At 38.3% G+C, this 14830-nt stretch overlaps 1 protein-coding gene across 2 annotated transcripts in view; it reads right to left on the bottom strand.

The window, feature by feature from the left end:
• Nucleotides 1-14189, bottom strand: part of RUNX2 (RUNX family transcription factor 2) — a 123357-nt gene extending 109168 nt beyond the window's left edge. Inside the window, exon 1 of one of the 2 annotated variants that reach the window (XM_073625241.1) lies at nucleotides 11012-14189. In XM_073625241.1, the coding sequence (XP_073481342.1) occupies nucleotides 11012-11305 (294 nt within the window). In that variant the 5' untranslated portion in view covers nucleotides 11306-14189. The remainder of the gene's footprint in view (nucleotides 1-11011) is intronic. The other variant, XM_073625240.1, reaches the window with a different exon arrangement.
• Between the last annotated feature and the right edge of the window lie 641 nt (nucleotides 14190-14830).

Genomic DNA, 14830 nt, shown 5'->3' with positions numbered 1-14830 from the left:
GGTCAGATTTTTCACTAGGAAAGAAAGATCTGATTGTCTATACTGGGACCAACTATGACCCTTCTATTATATATAGCCAACATACAGATGTGCAAAGTACCAGAATCATTCTCTTCTCTATGGACAAAAGAGAAGAATCACCAATCATTTGCAGCTTTCGGTATGATATGACACACATGCTAATTCTAATACTAGCTCTTTTAACACAGTCAGATTGCTTAAAGCCATACAAGAATGTGCGGCATTACCTGCATTTATCAGGCCAACTATGGCCACTCAATGGCCTATGGCCACTCTCACTTTAAGCAAAAATAATCTGGCCATACACTCACAATTTTCAGCCAATTGCAACCACAGTGGTTTCAAACCCATGGGCTCAAGAAACCACCAGAATTAAGTAGATCATAAAGTCGAAACTGGGTAATGAACTAACAGCTTCAAAGCAATTTACCGAAAGATCAAACTGAGATGGAATAAACTAACATTTTGTTGAAGGCGATTGGAGCAATTTCAATCACAACTGTTTGTGGTCAATCTAAACCACCATTTTATGTTTGCAATAAAATTGGAAGTGAATGTTTGGTTGGTCTTCTAAATTGCCACGTGTATGGTCAGCTTTAGAGTTGCCATTAATATTTCCATAGTCTTTTCCACAGGCAACCACAGCATTAAAACTTTGATGAAAATTCTGCCTCATACATTGTATGTAAAGTGCCCTGACACCTAGATAGGGAATCAGCAGAGCAATAGTCTCTCCTATCCCATCTTATCTTCACTTTTATACTTACAACTCTACCCCAAGAAATGTTTAATTTATCAAGAGAACATATCATAGAATAATGCTGAATAAAGCTGGTAGTGACCTTAAAGCCGAGTTCAGGGTTAACACTATATCTCTACCATCTGGGGTGGTTTTTTTCTTATAAAGGAGAAAAAAAAAAACTATTAACAGGTGCAAAAAGAGTTCAAGATTTATGTTCACATAAAATATGGTCAGAATCTGTTACTGTGTTACATTCAAAAAGACAACCCATTTAACAGCCACTTTACATTGTATGTTATGGGGAATAATAGTTGTTGAACTAATACAGTGAAAGGTTACGTTACGTTGATGATAGTTTTTATATATATATAGTTTTTATATATATATATATATATATATATATATATATATATATATATATATTATTCATAAACTCCTTTTTTTAAATATATATTTTTATATATATATATATATATATATATATATATATATATATATATATATATATATATATACATATGTATTTTTTTTTTTTTTTTACGTGATGGAATAAGGTACGAATAATTGTCCTTTTTTATTTTTACATTGTTTAATGTGGCAGGTGTTTCAGATCTGCACTTAGAGCAAAATAGTCAAATACGTCTACAGCACCAGTTATTAAGTATAATTTACTATTGCTATTTTACCAAAATTAAGCTTTTTTACACAAGTTTCTAGCAGTTTGATATTTATTTTTTTTTTTTTTTTACATACGAAGCAAACATGTTATTACTTTTTTCTATACCTTTTTTTTAAATAAAAACAGCCTTTACTAAATAATGTAATAAAATTAAAAAGTGTTTGCAATATATGGATAAAAGAAAGCAATGCTTCCACAGGTGTTACTATTAAATCTTTTTCATCTAATAAGTCTTATTGTTTCACATATCAAGTATGATTATGTAAATAAAATATACAAAGCTTTATTTCTTTATTTGTTGTCCCATAATAGCCCTATTAATAAAGTGTACAAACCCCATTTCAAAGGGACATCATTACAATAAAATAGAAATAAAATCATTTAAAAAAAATGGTCTGTCAGCATGAGAATGTAAAAAAAATATTTAAATCCAAAGGTCTCAAACTAAATTTCAGCATCAGAATTTTACTTATGATGCCATCAACTTAAAAGATAAAATGAGCTAATTAGATTACTAAGGAATAAGCCATGACATCCTTGAAATAAAGTAAATAGTTAAAAAGACAGAAGCTGATTACTTAAGGTGTCATTTTCACCACAGCCCAGATAAGAGGGCATTTGTTTTTTTTTTGTTTTTTTTTCCTTCCTCCTGAACCTGCTTGGGCATTTGAAGTATACACAATTCTTTAGCAGGTAAGCCTCACATTATTTTGAAGAATATATTTCAATTAATTTAAATTAAAATTGAGTTTCTCAAACTCTGTTTAATATAAAGAGCGTGCTTAATATGTTGCACGGGTGAGACATTCTTTCTGAAAAGAAGTAACAGCATTCAACAAATAATACCCTACATGCAAATCGTACGGAAGTCAGGTACTTTTCAAAAAATGTATAGTTTCTACTCCCCCCCCACCGAGTCTTGGTCTACTATATCATGCCCGTCTCTATAGGAAAAAGTTTCTAAGTGCCTGTTACACATATATGTATCAATATTGTTCTATTGGGCTATAGAATAACTTTTAATAATGTAAGTGCTTATAAAACCTGGCTCCTATTTTTAAGGATGCTCAGAAAAATGCTTCTTCCCCATCCAGAGGATATAAAATTAAACACACTAGCTACATAAATCTTTGATATAAAATTAAACACACTAGCTACATTAAAAAAGGCCAAATTTTTGTCTAAATCTATAAAATAAAGAAATAACTACATCAGATGGTTAAATTTAAAGCTGCAAAAAAATAAAGGTATAAATAATCCTGTATTGTTACCAATAACAATATTAAGTAATTGTTATAATTAAAAGAAATTCAGTCAAATGTCTACAGTCTACAAAATGGTGTGAATTATTTTGTTCATGGTTTGGGTCAGGAAAGATATGTTAAAATGACTGCATAGTCTATATTTTAAAAAAAAAACGAGAAAAACTCTATGCATTGTAGCTCTTTATACAATAAACATTTCCACTCTTGGGTAGGTTCAAAGCTTGTGATACAGCCACTAGGTCTTAAAAGACACTGCAGCTGCGTAGAAAGGATCCTTATTTTATAGGCATAGAATGGCAGTGCTACAGTAGCCAGGCCTTAATAAAATATCCTCATTCAGCCACTGCCCACAAGCACCTCCTCAATTGACTATTTATTGTAAGACATGTGCTTGTAAGACTCTTAAAAAAAAAAAAAAACAGCAGATCTTACTCTAGACTGACTTTGCAGCTCTTCAGGCCGTTGATGTGCTAAATATATACAGCAACCTGCTAAAATTAGCTGGCAAACTATGTGATAGGTATTATAACACCACATTTGTTTCAATTATATATTTTATAAATAAGAACAATATTATTATTATGTAAAATCAAATAATGGCTAACGCAATTACTAAAACTCATTATTATTTATTATTAACACAATTACAGTACTAAAACTCATTATTATTTATTATTTTCTTAAAATGTCTATATATTTTATAATCTATCGTTTTTATTTTTGCAACATTACATTTTCAGGATGTGGAAATTTAAAAATGATATTTTTATTGAAAAACGCCCCGTTAAACAGCAGAATAGACAAAATAACTGACCCAGATATATGGACTTTGCTAACTCTGAGGTTGGTGTACTATCCCGTTTTTTACAATGCCCAGATTATTTTAATGGGTATTATTTTATCAATGGGATGCTATTTTTATAATGTCAGGATTAATCAAGTATTGAATTGCAAATACAGAAATTTGCTATTTAAAAAGATTTGCGATTTTTTTTTTCTATGCTTCTCAAATAATATATTAAACCTTAAAAATATATTCAAATTTTTGGGATTTAAGCTACAGGCTTACATGGGCATTTACATTTCCTGGACAGGAAACAAAGTTGACACCCATTTGACATTAACAGTCGGGTGCTATTTTATTCTTCAGCTGCCTAGCAAAAAATAAGCACAACTAACCCCACATAGTACCAGCTATTGTTGAGTAAAATATAGCCAAGTAAAAACTGGCGATGAAAAAGAAAAGTGCAAAATGTTAAAGAAATTAGAGCAAAGTGTAACGGAACAGTTTTTTTTTTTTTTGATAACACAGCAAGTGAAGGAATTCTTGGTGTGAACCTGGGACAGGAGCCTGAAACCCTTTTAGCCATATAAAATGTACTTTATTTAGTTGCAGAAATAGATTGTTTTATACATATGCCCCGAGAGGGAAAAAAAAAAAACTCTGCTTCATTGCTGAGTTGATGCAGAACCCCCTCTGGGGATATTGACTGTAAATTAAAATACTTGGCTCCAAGCTTGCAGCAGGAAGACATAGTCAACCACGATTAACTATTCAGATGCCAAGTCACTGCCAAAGCTAATACTTTATTTTTTAGAATATATCAGGAATATTGGAAGAACTGTACTTGCCTATATCAGCTGATAATAGGGTGACTTCCATAACAGAATATTATTATTATATATTATTTATAATTATATTATATATATTATATAATATATTATATTATATATATATTATTCATTTTTCTGATAGGAAGTTTAAAAAACAAAAAACGCCTCAAAGGCAGTCCCCAGATGATTTAGTAGTGAATAAATGCGCATCATGAAAAAAAAAGAAATCAATACACACAATGCAATAAAAAATAAAGAAAGAAAAAATAAAATAAATAAAAGTAAAATAATAACACAAAATAATATTCAAAGACAAATAAGACAAAAATAATAATAAAATAAAAATAAAAAATTAAAAAAAAAAAAAACAAAAAAAAAAACAAATACACATGTCTGGCCTCCTAATAATATGTTAAGGGACATGTTGAGCAGGCCGTTGCGTTTCCGGGGGCACTGATGCTGAGTGGCTAGATCTAAGGCTACTTATTGACATGACACAACGCTCACCATACTTAGGGGCTATTGCGCTGTTGTTTAGTGTTTCACAAGGGTGTTTTTTTTTTTTTGTTTTTTTTTTTTTTATATCAGATGAAAGAGAAGCAACGCTTACAGCAAATACCCTAATATACTATGTTCCATTATTTGTTTTATGATGAAAAAACAGACATGCGGAATAATTGGTCGCACAGAATAAAAAGAACACATAACTACTTCCAAGGATCCTTTTTATCTTCATGGTCAGGCTATGGCTAGAGTTTTTTTTTTTTTACATTTCTTGAGCCTGCTATCTCCTATCTATGGATAGACTAAGGGGGTTTTTTATCAATATTTTTTCCCAAGAATCAGATGTTTTTGCTAATTGAATCCTTTTGTGAACAAATGTGTAAAAACATTGATAAATAGACCCTTATATTTATCAAACAAATTTTTTTTATTAGAGGAGAGCTGGGCACCACCCTACCAGATGTTACATGTTTTTGGAAGTGGATAGTAAAGTATCTTTTCTCTTCATACACTTTAATAAAGGTTGTTTTATACCATCCATAGCTCATAGAGTGATTATGTTACTTGAGGTCTACCCTGCAGCTTTATAGGCACTGCACTGTACAGGTAGTTGGCTGGTACTGAGTACAAGGGACATGTACAGGAGCTTGTACCCGTGGGCATGGCCCAGAATTTTAGGGTCAGCCAGTCTCAGTGCAATGGCAGTTAGGCCATCTAGAGAACAGGTTTACCTCTGAACTGATACCACTGCTTTGTCTAGAACACAACACGGGTGCATATAGCATATAACCAGCTTTGGATAGTGACTTCGTCCTAAGTAACATCGTATTGTAACAATGCAATAATAAATCATCATCTAGTCTGGACACAATGAAAAATCCTTCATCTGCTCTCTGCAAAATACTGGAGATGTTCATAAAATAACACCAAAACTGCTTATTTTCCACTGCTATGTACTGGGCAATGCTACTACACATGCTAAAAAATGTGTCCACTGCTATGTACTGGGCAATGCTACATGCTAAAAAAATGTGTCCACTGCTATGTACTGAGCAATGTACACTTAAAAAAGTGTCCACTGCTATGTACTGGGCAATGCTACATGCTAAAAAAAAGTGTCCACTGCTATGTACTGGGCAATGCTACATGCTAAAAAAAAGTGTCCACTGCTATGTACTGGGCAATGCTACATGCTAAAAAAGTGTCCACTGCTATGTACTGGGCAATGCTACAACACATGCTAAAACATGTGTCCACTGCTATGTACTGGGCAATGCTACGTACTAAAAAAATGTGTCCACTGATATGTACTGGGCAATGTACATGCTAAAAAAAAGTGTCCACTGCTATGTACTGGGCAATGCTACATGCTAAAAAAAAACTGTCCACTGCTATGTACTGGGCAATGCTACATGCTAAAAAAAGTGTCCACTGCTATATACGGGGAAATGCTACATGCTAAAAAAAAGTGTCCACTGCTATGTACTGGGTAATGCTACATGCTAAAAAAAAAGTGTCCACTGCTATGTACTGGGCAATGCTACATGATAAAAAAAAGTGTCCACTGCTATGTACTGGACAATGATACATGCTAAAAAAAGTGTCTACTGCTATGTACTGGGCAATGCTACATGCTAAAAAAAAGTGTCCACTGCTATGTACTGGGCAATGCTACATGCTAAAAAAAGTGTCCACTGCTATGTACTGGGCAATGCTACTACACATGCTAAAAAAAAATGTGACATTTGCTTTAGTGCACTATGACTTATGAGGTTTTGGGGTGAGTGAATTTGGGGAGTGCCTTGTATTAAAATAGATTTACTTGGTACGGTATTTTTTTTGTTTTTTTGGGTTACCACAGTGGCCGACAGGGGCAGTCCCTGCTTTTAAAAGTCTGTCCCTGAACATTTTTATGGCTTTTTGTCACTGCTTTTTAACTAACCAACAATTCCATAAATTCCCTTTATTTCAACATGTCATTAAACTCCTATCATCTTTTAAAGTGAATTTGGCTTTTTTTTGCAAAAAGGTACAGCAGAGCGGTCTTTAAAACATAAAAGCGGAAGTATATTCTCTCTACATTACATAACTGGGGATACAGTGACTGTGACCTTTAGAAGGTATTTACATAGTAAGCAGCCATTTGTGGTTGTGCGTGGTGTACACATTGAGGCTGATTTACTAAAACTGCAGCGTGCAAAATCTGGTGCAGCTGTGCATGGTAGCCAATTGGTTTCTACCCTGAGCTTGTTCAATTAAGCTTTGACAAAAAAAAACCTGGAAGGTGATTGGTTTCTATGCAGAGCTGCAGCAGATTTTGCACTCTCCACTTTTAGTGAATCAACCCCATTATATTCTGGATGCCTACAAAGTCCGTGAAATGCCTTTTTTTTTAGGGGGGGGGGGTTACCTTAGTCAAGGTGCTTTCAAGCAAACTTTCTTAACCATTGGTACATTTATTGTTTTTTTTTACAACTAAATCTGATAATAAAACATTCCAAATCTTACAAAATTGTGCATCATTTTGCAGGGTAGAATTATGACATTTCCAGGGACACTATGCCAGGGAAAAGGCTGATGTGACCATCCGGGGGTGTTAAAAATTATTCCAAATCTTACAAAATTGTGAATCATTTTCCAGGGTAGTAGCAGTAGTAGACGGTAGATGGGGGCACTAAATACATGTAATGTAAAATCACTGCCCTTCCTAGCATATAAGTGGGCACATTTCTTAACTTTCTTAACCATTGATACATTTATGGCAATGGGGGGACCTGTGACAGGCTGGGGGGGGGGGGGCATCTGCTACTTTTATTATACTTAAAATGACAGTTAAACACATTCTGATGCTAAAACATTCCAAATCTTACAAAAATGTACATAATTTTGAATGGTGGTAGGAGCATTCTACAAGCCTCTGGGGGTGGTAGTGGGGGGATTGGGTTTTTTTAGACTGCTACTACCATTCAAAATTATGCACATTTAAGATTTATGCGGATTGCCCTTTTTGGCATATAAATGGACCCATTGGGGTTTATTTACTAAAGTCAAATAGATTATGCACTTTGCAAGTGCAGTTATACTCATTTTCCCCAGAGCTTATTTTATATGGTGAAGCTCTGCTGATTTATATATACTGTATATTGATTGATGTAATAATATATCTACCTATATCCTTGTTTATGTTTTTTATTTTTATAACAGGAATCCTTGAAAAGCTAATGTCATATTGCCCAATAACCACTCCCAGGGCCTCTGACATTTATATACCCAATTAAAAAATTCTAATTACACTTGATTTTAATTTGCTGGCACTTAAATGATAGATCTAATGTTCATTTTGAAAAATCCCAGAAAGCATTATCAGTGAGTAACGGCAATAGGCAAATGAGGATTTTTATTGGTATATAGATGTTTAAAATTGGTAATCGGGGAAGATCTACCAAAGCCAATGGGACTGTTCAAAAGGAAACTCGTGGCAGAATGGTGCCAACTGCAATAAACGCTGCGCCTTGTCTCCTGCTATGTCATCTAGAGTTACTCTGCACAAGTTGAGGGGACCCTTACTTTTTTAAACTTTAAAGTTTTTGCAAAATATATAAATATTACACAAAAATGAATTGTTTTATAAATAATAAATACAGTATAAATAATCAATATAAATAAATAAAGTATAAATAATAACTATAAATATATAAATATAAATATTACACACAAATAAATATTATACAAATAATAATTCAATTATAAATAATATATTTATATAAATATAAATAAATACATATAAATATTACACAAAAATAAATATTATATAGATAATAAATAAATTATAAATAATAAATATAAATATTACACAAAACACAATCCAGTCTGGTTATTTTGTGATATATAACTAACTTACAAGGGCCCTCTTATTAATATCTATGTACATTTAGTGGGGGCTGACCTGACATGTACATAGCTATGGAGGCACTTTAGAAAAAAGGTATGCCAGGGATATCTAACTTAGAAAAAGGTAGGTATCATTTTGAGGGACACTTACTAGCCCTGCAAGCGCTATCTCTACAATTACTCAGAGCTCTGCCTGATGAACCTGGAGTCCAAGTCCTCAAGTATAATTGCCCACTTCTACTCTGCTGTTATAGATATTAACTGAAAAAGACCAAATTCTAAGTACATGAGAAGGGGAACACACCATCACGTTTATTAGAATTAAAGGGGACATTTCTTGTTATTCATTCGCCCATTTCAGGATGCTCCATCAGTGCTCCATCTGTCATCACCTAAGTCTCTTTTTTATGATTCTACATCTCTTTTGTCTGCTTATTGCTTGCTGTAAAAACCTGAAACCTCTTAGCTAATAAAAATAGTGATTTCCAGGGACAAAATGCCAGAAGAATCTTGGTGGAGCCATCCTGGGGTGATGTGGTCATGCTGGGATGCTGGGAATTAGGTACCATTTTTATAAAGATATGCCTAAGCTGAATTAGGACATTTCCAGGAAAAAAAACAACAGGATAAGCCTGAAGTGCCTATCCTGAAGTTCCAGAAATCAGGGAAAACTATATAAAGGTAAAGCTGAGAATCATTGTAATATTTCCAGGGACAAAATTCCAAGTCAAGCCAGATGTGGCCATGCCAAGGTGCTGGAAATAAGGGATAATTTTTTATAGGAACAGGTGTCAAAAATCAGGGACAAGTGTGCATTTTAATAAGGTACAGCTGAGGGAGAAGTCTGATGTGGCCACCCTGGGGTGCTGGAAATCAGGGACAGGTTTATAACTTCATATTCTATCTGAGCTGAATTATAACATTACCAGGGACAAAAGATTGCCAGAGGCTGATCTTTAACCCTTCAAATCTTTAATTTAAGCATAGCAGCCCTCTATATAAAGAAACAGTTGATCATACCCAGGAACATCATACCTACAGACCCCCCCCCCCCAAGATTAGACACATAAGTACCCCTCTACCCCCCTGGAAGATCAGACACATAAGTATCCCTCTACCCCCCTGGAAGATCAGACACATAAGTATCCCTCTACCCCCCTGGAAGATCAGACACATAAGTACCCCTCTACCCCCTTGGAAGATCAGACAGATAAGTACCCCTCTACTCCCCTGGAAGATCAGATACATACGCGCCCCTCTACCCCCCTCCTGGAATATCAGATGTATAAGTACCCCTCTCCCCCTGATCAGACACATAGGTATCCTTCACCCCCTTGAAGATCAGATACATAAGTACCCCCCTCAAGCTCAGACACATAAGTACCCCACTACCCCCCCTGGAAGTTTAGACCCATACATGTCCCTCTGCCCCCTTCCTGGAATATCAGACACATAAGTACCACTCCCTGGAAGATCAGACAAATAACTACCCCACCCCTGGAATATCAGACGCATACCAACCCCTCTACTCCCCCTGAAAGATCAGACTAATGCGTAACCTTCTACCCCCTGGAAGATCAGACACATCAGTACCCTTCTAGTCCCCCTGGAAGATCAAATACATAAGTAACCTTCTACCCCCTGGAAGATCAGACCCATAAGTACCCCTCTACCCTCCTGGAGGATCTGATACATATGTGCTCCTCTGCCCCCCTGAAGGATGAGACACATAAGTGCCCTTCTGTCCCCTTCCTGGAAGATCAGACAAATAAGTACCCCTCCCCCCCCCGAATATCAGACACATCAGTACCCCCTCTAACCTCCTAGAAGATCAGACACATAAGCACCCCTCTACCCCCCCCCCCCCTTGAAGGATGAGACACAAAAGTGCTCCTCTGCCCCCTTCCTGGAAGATCAGACAAATAAGTACCCCACTTCCCCCTTGGAAGATCAGACACATCAGTACCCCCTCTACCCTCCTGGAGGATCAGACACATAAATGCTTCTATACCTCCAAGATCATACACTAATGAGTAGTACCCCTCTCCCCCTGGAAGATCAGACTAATGAGTACCCCTCTCCCCCTGGAAGATCAGACACATCAGTACCCCTCTCCCCCTGGAAGATCAGACTAATGAGTACCCCTCTCCCCCCTGGAAGATCAGACTAATGAGTACCCCTCTCTACCTGGAAGATCAGACACATCAGTACCCCTCTCCCCCCTGGAAGATCAGATACATCAGTACCCCTCTCCCCCCTGGAAGATCAGACACCTCCCCATTCCCCGGTACCCACCTTGAATGCCACGGGCAGGGTCTTGTTGCAGCGCCAGTGGGAGGGCAGCACTGAGCAGAGGAAGTTGGGGCTGTCGGTCCTGACCAGCTCGGCGGGGTGGTCGGCGATGATCTCCACCATGGTCCGGTTGTCGTGTGCCCGTAGCCTTGGCACCGGCAGAGCCGCTTCCTGCTGCTGTGGCTGGGACTGCTGCGGGCCGGGCACCGGGCTGACGTCGCTCATCTTGCCGGGTTGCAGGCTGCTGGAGGGCGGGCTGAACCTCCGGCTGGTGCTGGGATCTAGGGGAATATGCATCACAACAGCCACCGGTTATTGGCAGGGCTTAGGTGGGCACAGAAGAGTAGAAGAGCTGGGGGGTGGGGGGATCGGGCGCTCAGTACATGGGACGCCCGGGACTGCTGCTTTTGCTGCTGCGGGGTCGGTGGATGGGGTGCAGGCTGGAGCGCGGGGCGCAGATTCCGCGGGGCGCTCCTCGGGTGGACGGGGCTTCCAGTTTACAAAGGTCGGTCTTCTCCGGTAATTTGCAGTCTGTGCGGGGGAGCTGCGACTTCTGTGGGAGGAAAGCTGCTGCCGGGGCTCAGAGAGAGCTCAGTGGGATTCCAGTGATCTTCGCAGGCTGTCAGTGAGTGTTCCTTGCTTACTGATGTCTGATCTCCCTGTCCTCATCCACTGGCATCCCCTCCCTTACAGAACCCCCTTCCAACTGCTAGTATGAGATCTCCGGACTACTGCCCACCGGCACCACCACTGACTGCAGAGGCACTACTGAAAGGTGCAGGGGGATGTCCTCATATACAGCTCTTCCTGATCACTGAATTCCTCTCCTCTCTACAAGACTGAAGTCAGAACACTCAGATCTCTTTCTACAACTGGAGAGGAAGTAGACTGTCTGCAATCACTGTGTATGGACCATCTACCCAACTTTACCCAACCTTCTACAAGGACGACTGCCTTCAATGGGAGGTGATTGCCCCCAATGTTCTACAAGAAGGACTAAATCCAACTGTTTACAGTTCTCTAAGGGAAGTTATATTGGGAGTTCTAATTGTCCTCAATGTTCTACAGGACTAAACTGTCTACAGCCTTCTATTGGAGATTATTATAGTATTGTAAGTTCTGATTGTCCTCAATGTTCTACAGGACCCAACTGTCTACAGCCTTCTGTGGGTAGGTATTATAACATTGTGAGTTCTGATTGTCCCCAATGTCCTACAAGAAGTTTTAGACCCAACTGTCTACAGCCTTCTATGTGAAGTTATAATATTGTGAGTCCTAATTGTCCCCAATGTTCTACAAGAGGTACTAGACCCAACTTCCTACAGCCTTCTATGGTATGTTATGGTAATGTATTTCTAATGGTCCCCAATGTTCTACAAGAAGTACAGGACCCAAATGCCTACAGGGTTCTACGGGACTTCTAATATTTTGAATTCTAGTTTCCCTTATGTACCACAAGAAGTACAGTGATAGACCCAACTATCTACAGCTTTCTATAGGAAGTTATAATATTGTGAGTTTTAATTGTGCCCAATGTTCTACAACAAGTGAGTACTATACCCAACAGTCTACAGCCCTCTTATAGGAGGTTATAATATTGTAAGTTCTATCCAACTATCTACAGCTTTCTATAGGAAGTTATAATATTGTGAGTTTTAATTGTCCCCAATGTTCTACAAGAAGTGAGTACTATACCCAACAATCAACAGCCCTCTTATAGGACGTTATAATATTGTAAGTTCTATCCAACTGTCTACAGCCTTCTATGGGACATTATAATAACGTGAGTTCCAGCTCAATCCAACATTCTATAGAAATGTAGAGCAAATTCTACCCAACTGTCTACAAGGTTGTGTGGGAAGAACCTGTCTGCACCCTACTATGAGAAGATATATGAGTTGTACCTGACTAAAGTGTTCTATTGAGAGTAATGATAATGTGAGTTCCACCTAACTGTCTGCAGGGTTCTGTATGAAGGTATAATAATGTAATTCTAACTGTTTGCAGGGTTCTATGGAAAGATAAAATCAGCTCTACCTAAACTGTCTACACGGTTCTACGTGAAGGTATAATAATATAATTCTAACTGTTTGCAGGGTTCTATGGAAAGATAAAATGAGCTCTACCTTAACTGTCTACAGGGTAGGGTTCTACATGAAGTTATAATAATATAATTCTAACTGTCGGTAGCCCTCTATGGGAGGATATAATAATGTGAGCTCTACCTGTCTGTAGGGTTCTATGGAAAGTAATATTTATATTCAATCTGTCTGCAGGACTCTATATGAAGTTCTAATAATGCAAGTCTAACTGTCTGCAGTCTTCTATGGGAAGTGTTCTGCACTGATCTGTTAATTAAATTCCCCGAAATGAATGAAAATCCTAAGCCTCCTTATAAATGATAGATCTTCTTCCCCTTTAATAACTAATACAATGACATACCCATCTGTCTAGGATCCCCTCTTCTAATGGCACTACCACAGTCCCTAAGAAAGTCCAGCACAAGTTCATTCATCAACAGGCAGAAGTCATGGGAGAGCGTCCCGTCTTCTCCTCCGCGATCACCGCCGGCTTCCCATTCATCCAGCCCCGGGATAGTCGCTTCCTCTCACTCAGTCCAACAATGACAACAACAAAAAAAGCCACAGAAATCCGCAGCTTGGAGCCTTCAGTGCCCCCCACTAAAAAAAAAAAATCTTCTGTGCAAAAATAGAAGGGGGTCAAAACTTTTCTTCTTTTTTTTTTTTTTTTTTTTTTAATGTGTCAAATTTTTCTCCATCAAGGGAGCTTGGAAAAAAAAAAAGGCTGCGGTCGGTGGATGAGAAGCCGCCGTTTTGTCCTGAATTGAGTCTCTTTTTTTTTGTGCAGTAGGCTGGATTTGCAATGATTAGGGGTTTGTGGTTTATATAGTAGAGAGTCCTCCTTAGGCAGCGTAGGAGACACAGCAACACGTGGTATCCTGACACAGGATCAAAGTCATTAGCATGTCCCCAGCCAGCTGCTGCACTACACCCCATCCACAGAGGCCAGCAGAAGCTTGCTGACATTCACCATCACTAAGGAGCAAAAAAAAAAGAAGTTTAGAGCTTTTCTGGATGCGGTAGCAGCAGCCCCCCGCCTGCACAGCCAGCTTGTTTGTGTCTTATGTTAGAAAAGGGCAGATCTTATTAAGAGCATTTTCTGTACCCAATAGTAATAGTGCAGGACGCCTCCCACTGCAAGATAAGGGCCTATGAAAAGCCTTGCTGGCTGATTTGGGGAGCTTTACAGTGCCATGTCCTGTTCCACCTTTCTGCCTGGCTCTGGAGGGAGAGAAATGCTGCTGCTGGGTTAAAGAGCCTTGCCTTGCCTTGTCTTGCCTGCCAGTGTTCTCAGGAGTTAACCCTAACCGGCCTCGCTCACTGTCTGTGCTCGCCTGATGGGATTACTCACAGATGTGTGCGGATGTGTGATCACACTGCTGACTCCGCTCACTTGTAAGAGATCACAAGTTCTCATTCCCCAAGGGGGGGGGGGGATGCCAGGCAGTGCCGCATTTATGAGAGGGCAAAAAGGCCAATTGCCCCAAGCCCCCTCTACACAAAAAAAGCATTAAAACATTTGTTTTATATGATTTATTTTGGGAAAGTCGTATTTTTCCTGCAGTCATCTGTAAAAGTTTTCTATATCAGTTTTTTTGTGAACCTTTGGCGGCTCAAAAATTAACCTTGCAGTGGAGCCCCTGAGCACTGCAAGGGTTAAACGCTTGTTAAAGCCCAAATCTTGGAATTACAAAAGTCTACGCTTGCAGTGGGGCCTCGCTACAATGCAAGGGTTAAATAC

This window comes from Aquarana catesbeiana, linkage group LG04 (genome assembly GCF_042186555.1).
Source record: "Aquarana catesbeiana isolate 2022-GZ linkage group LG04, ASM4218655v1, whole genome shotgun sequence".
Classification (NCBI taxonomy): domain Eukaryota; kingdom Metazoa; phylum Chordata; class Amphibia; order Anura; family Ranidae; genus Aquarana; species Aquarana catesbeiana.
The sequence above is the reverse complement of the archived record's forward strand: the minus strand, read 5'-3'. Positions and strand labels throughout refer to the sequence as shown.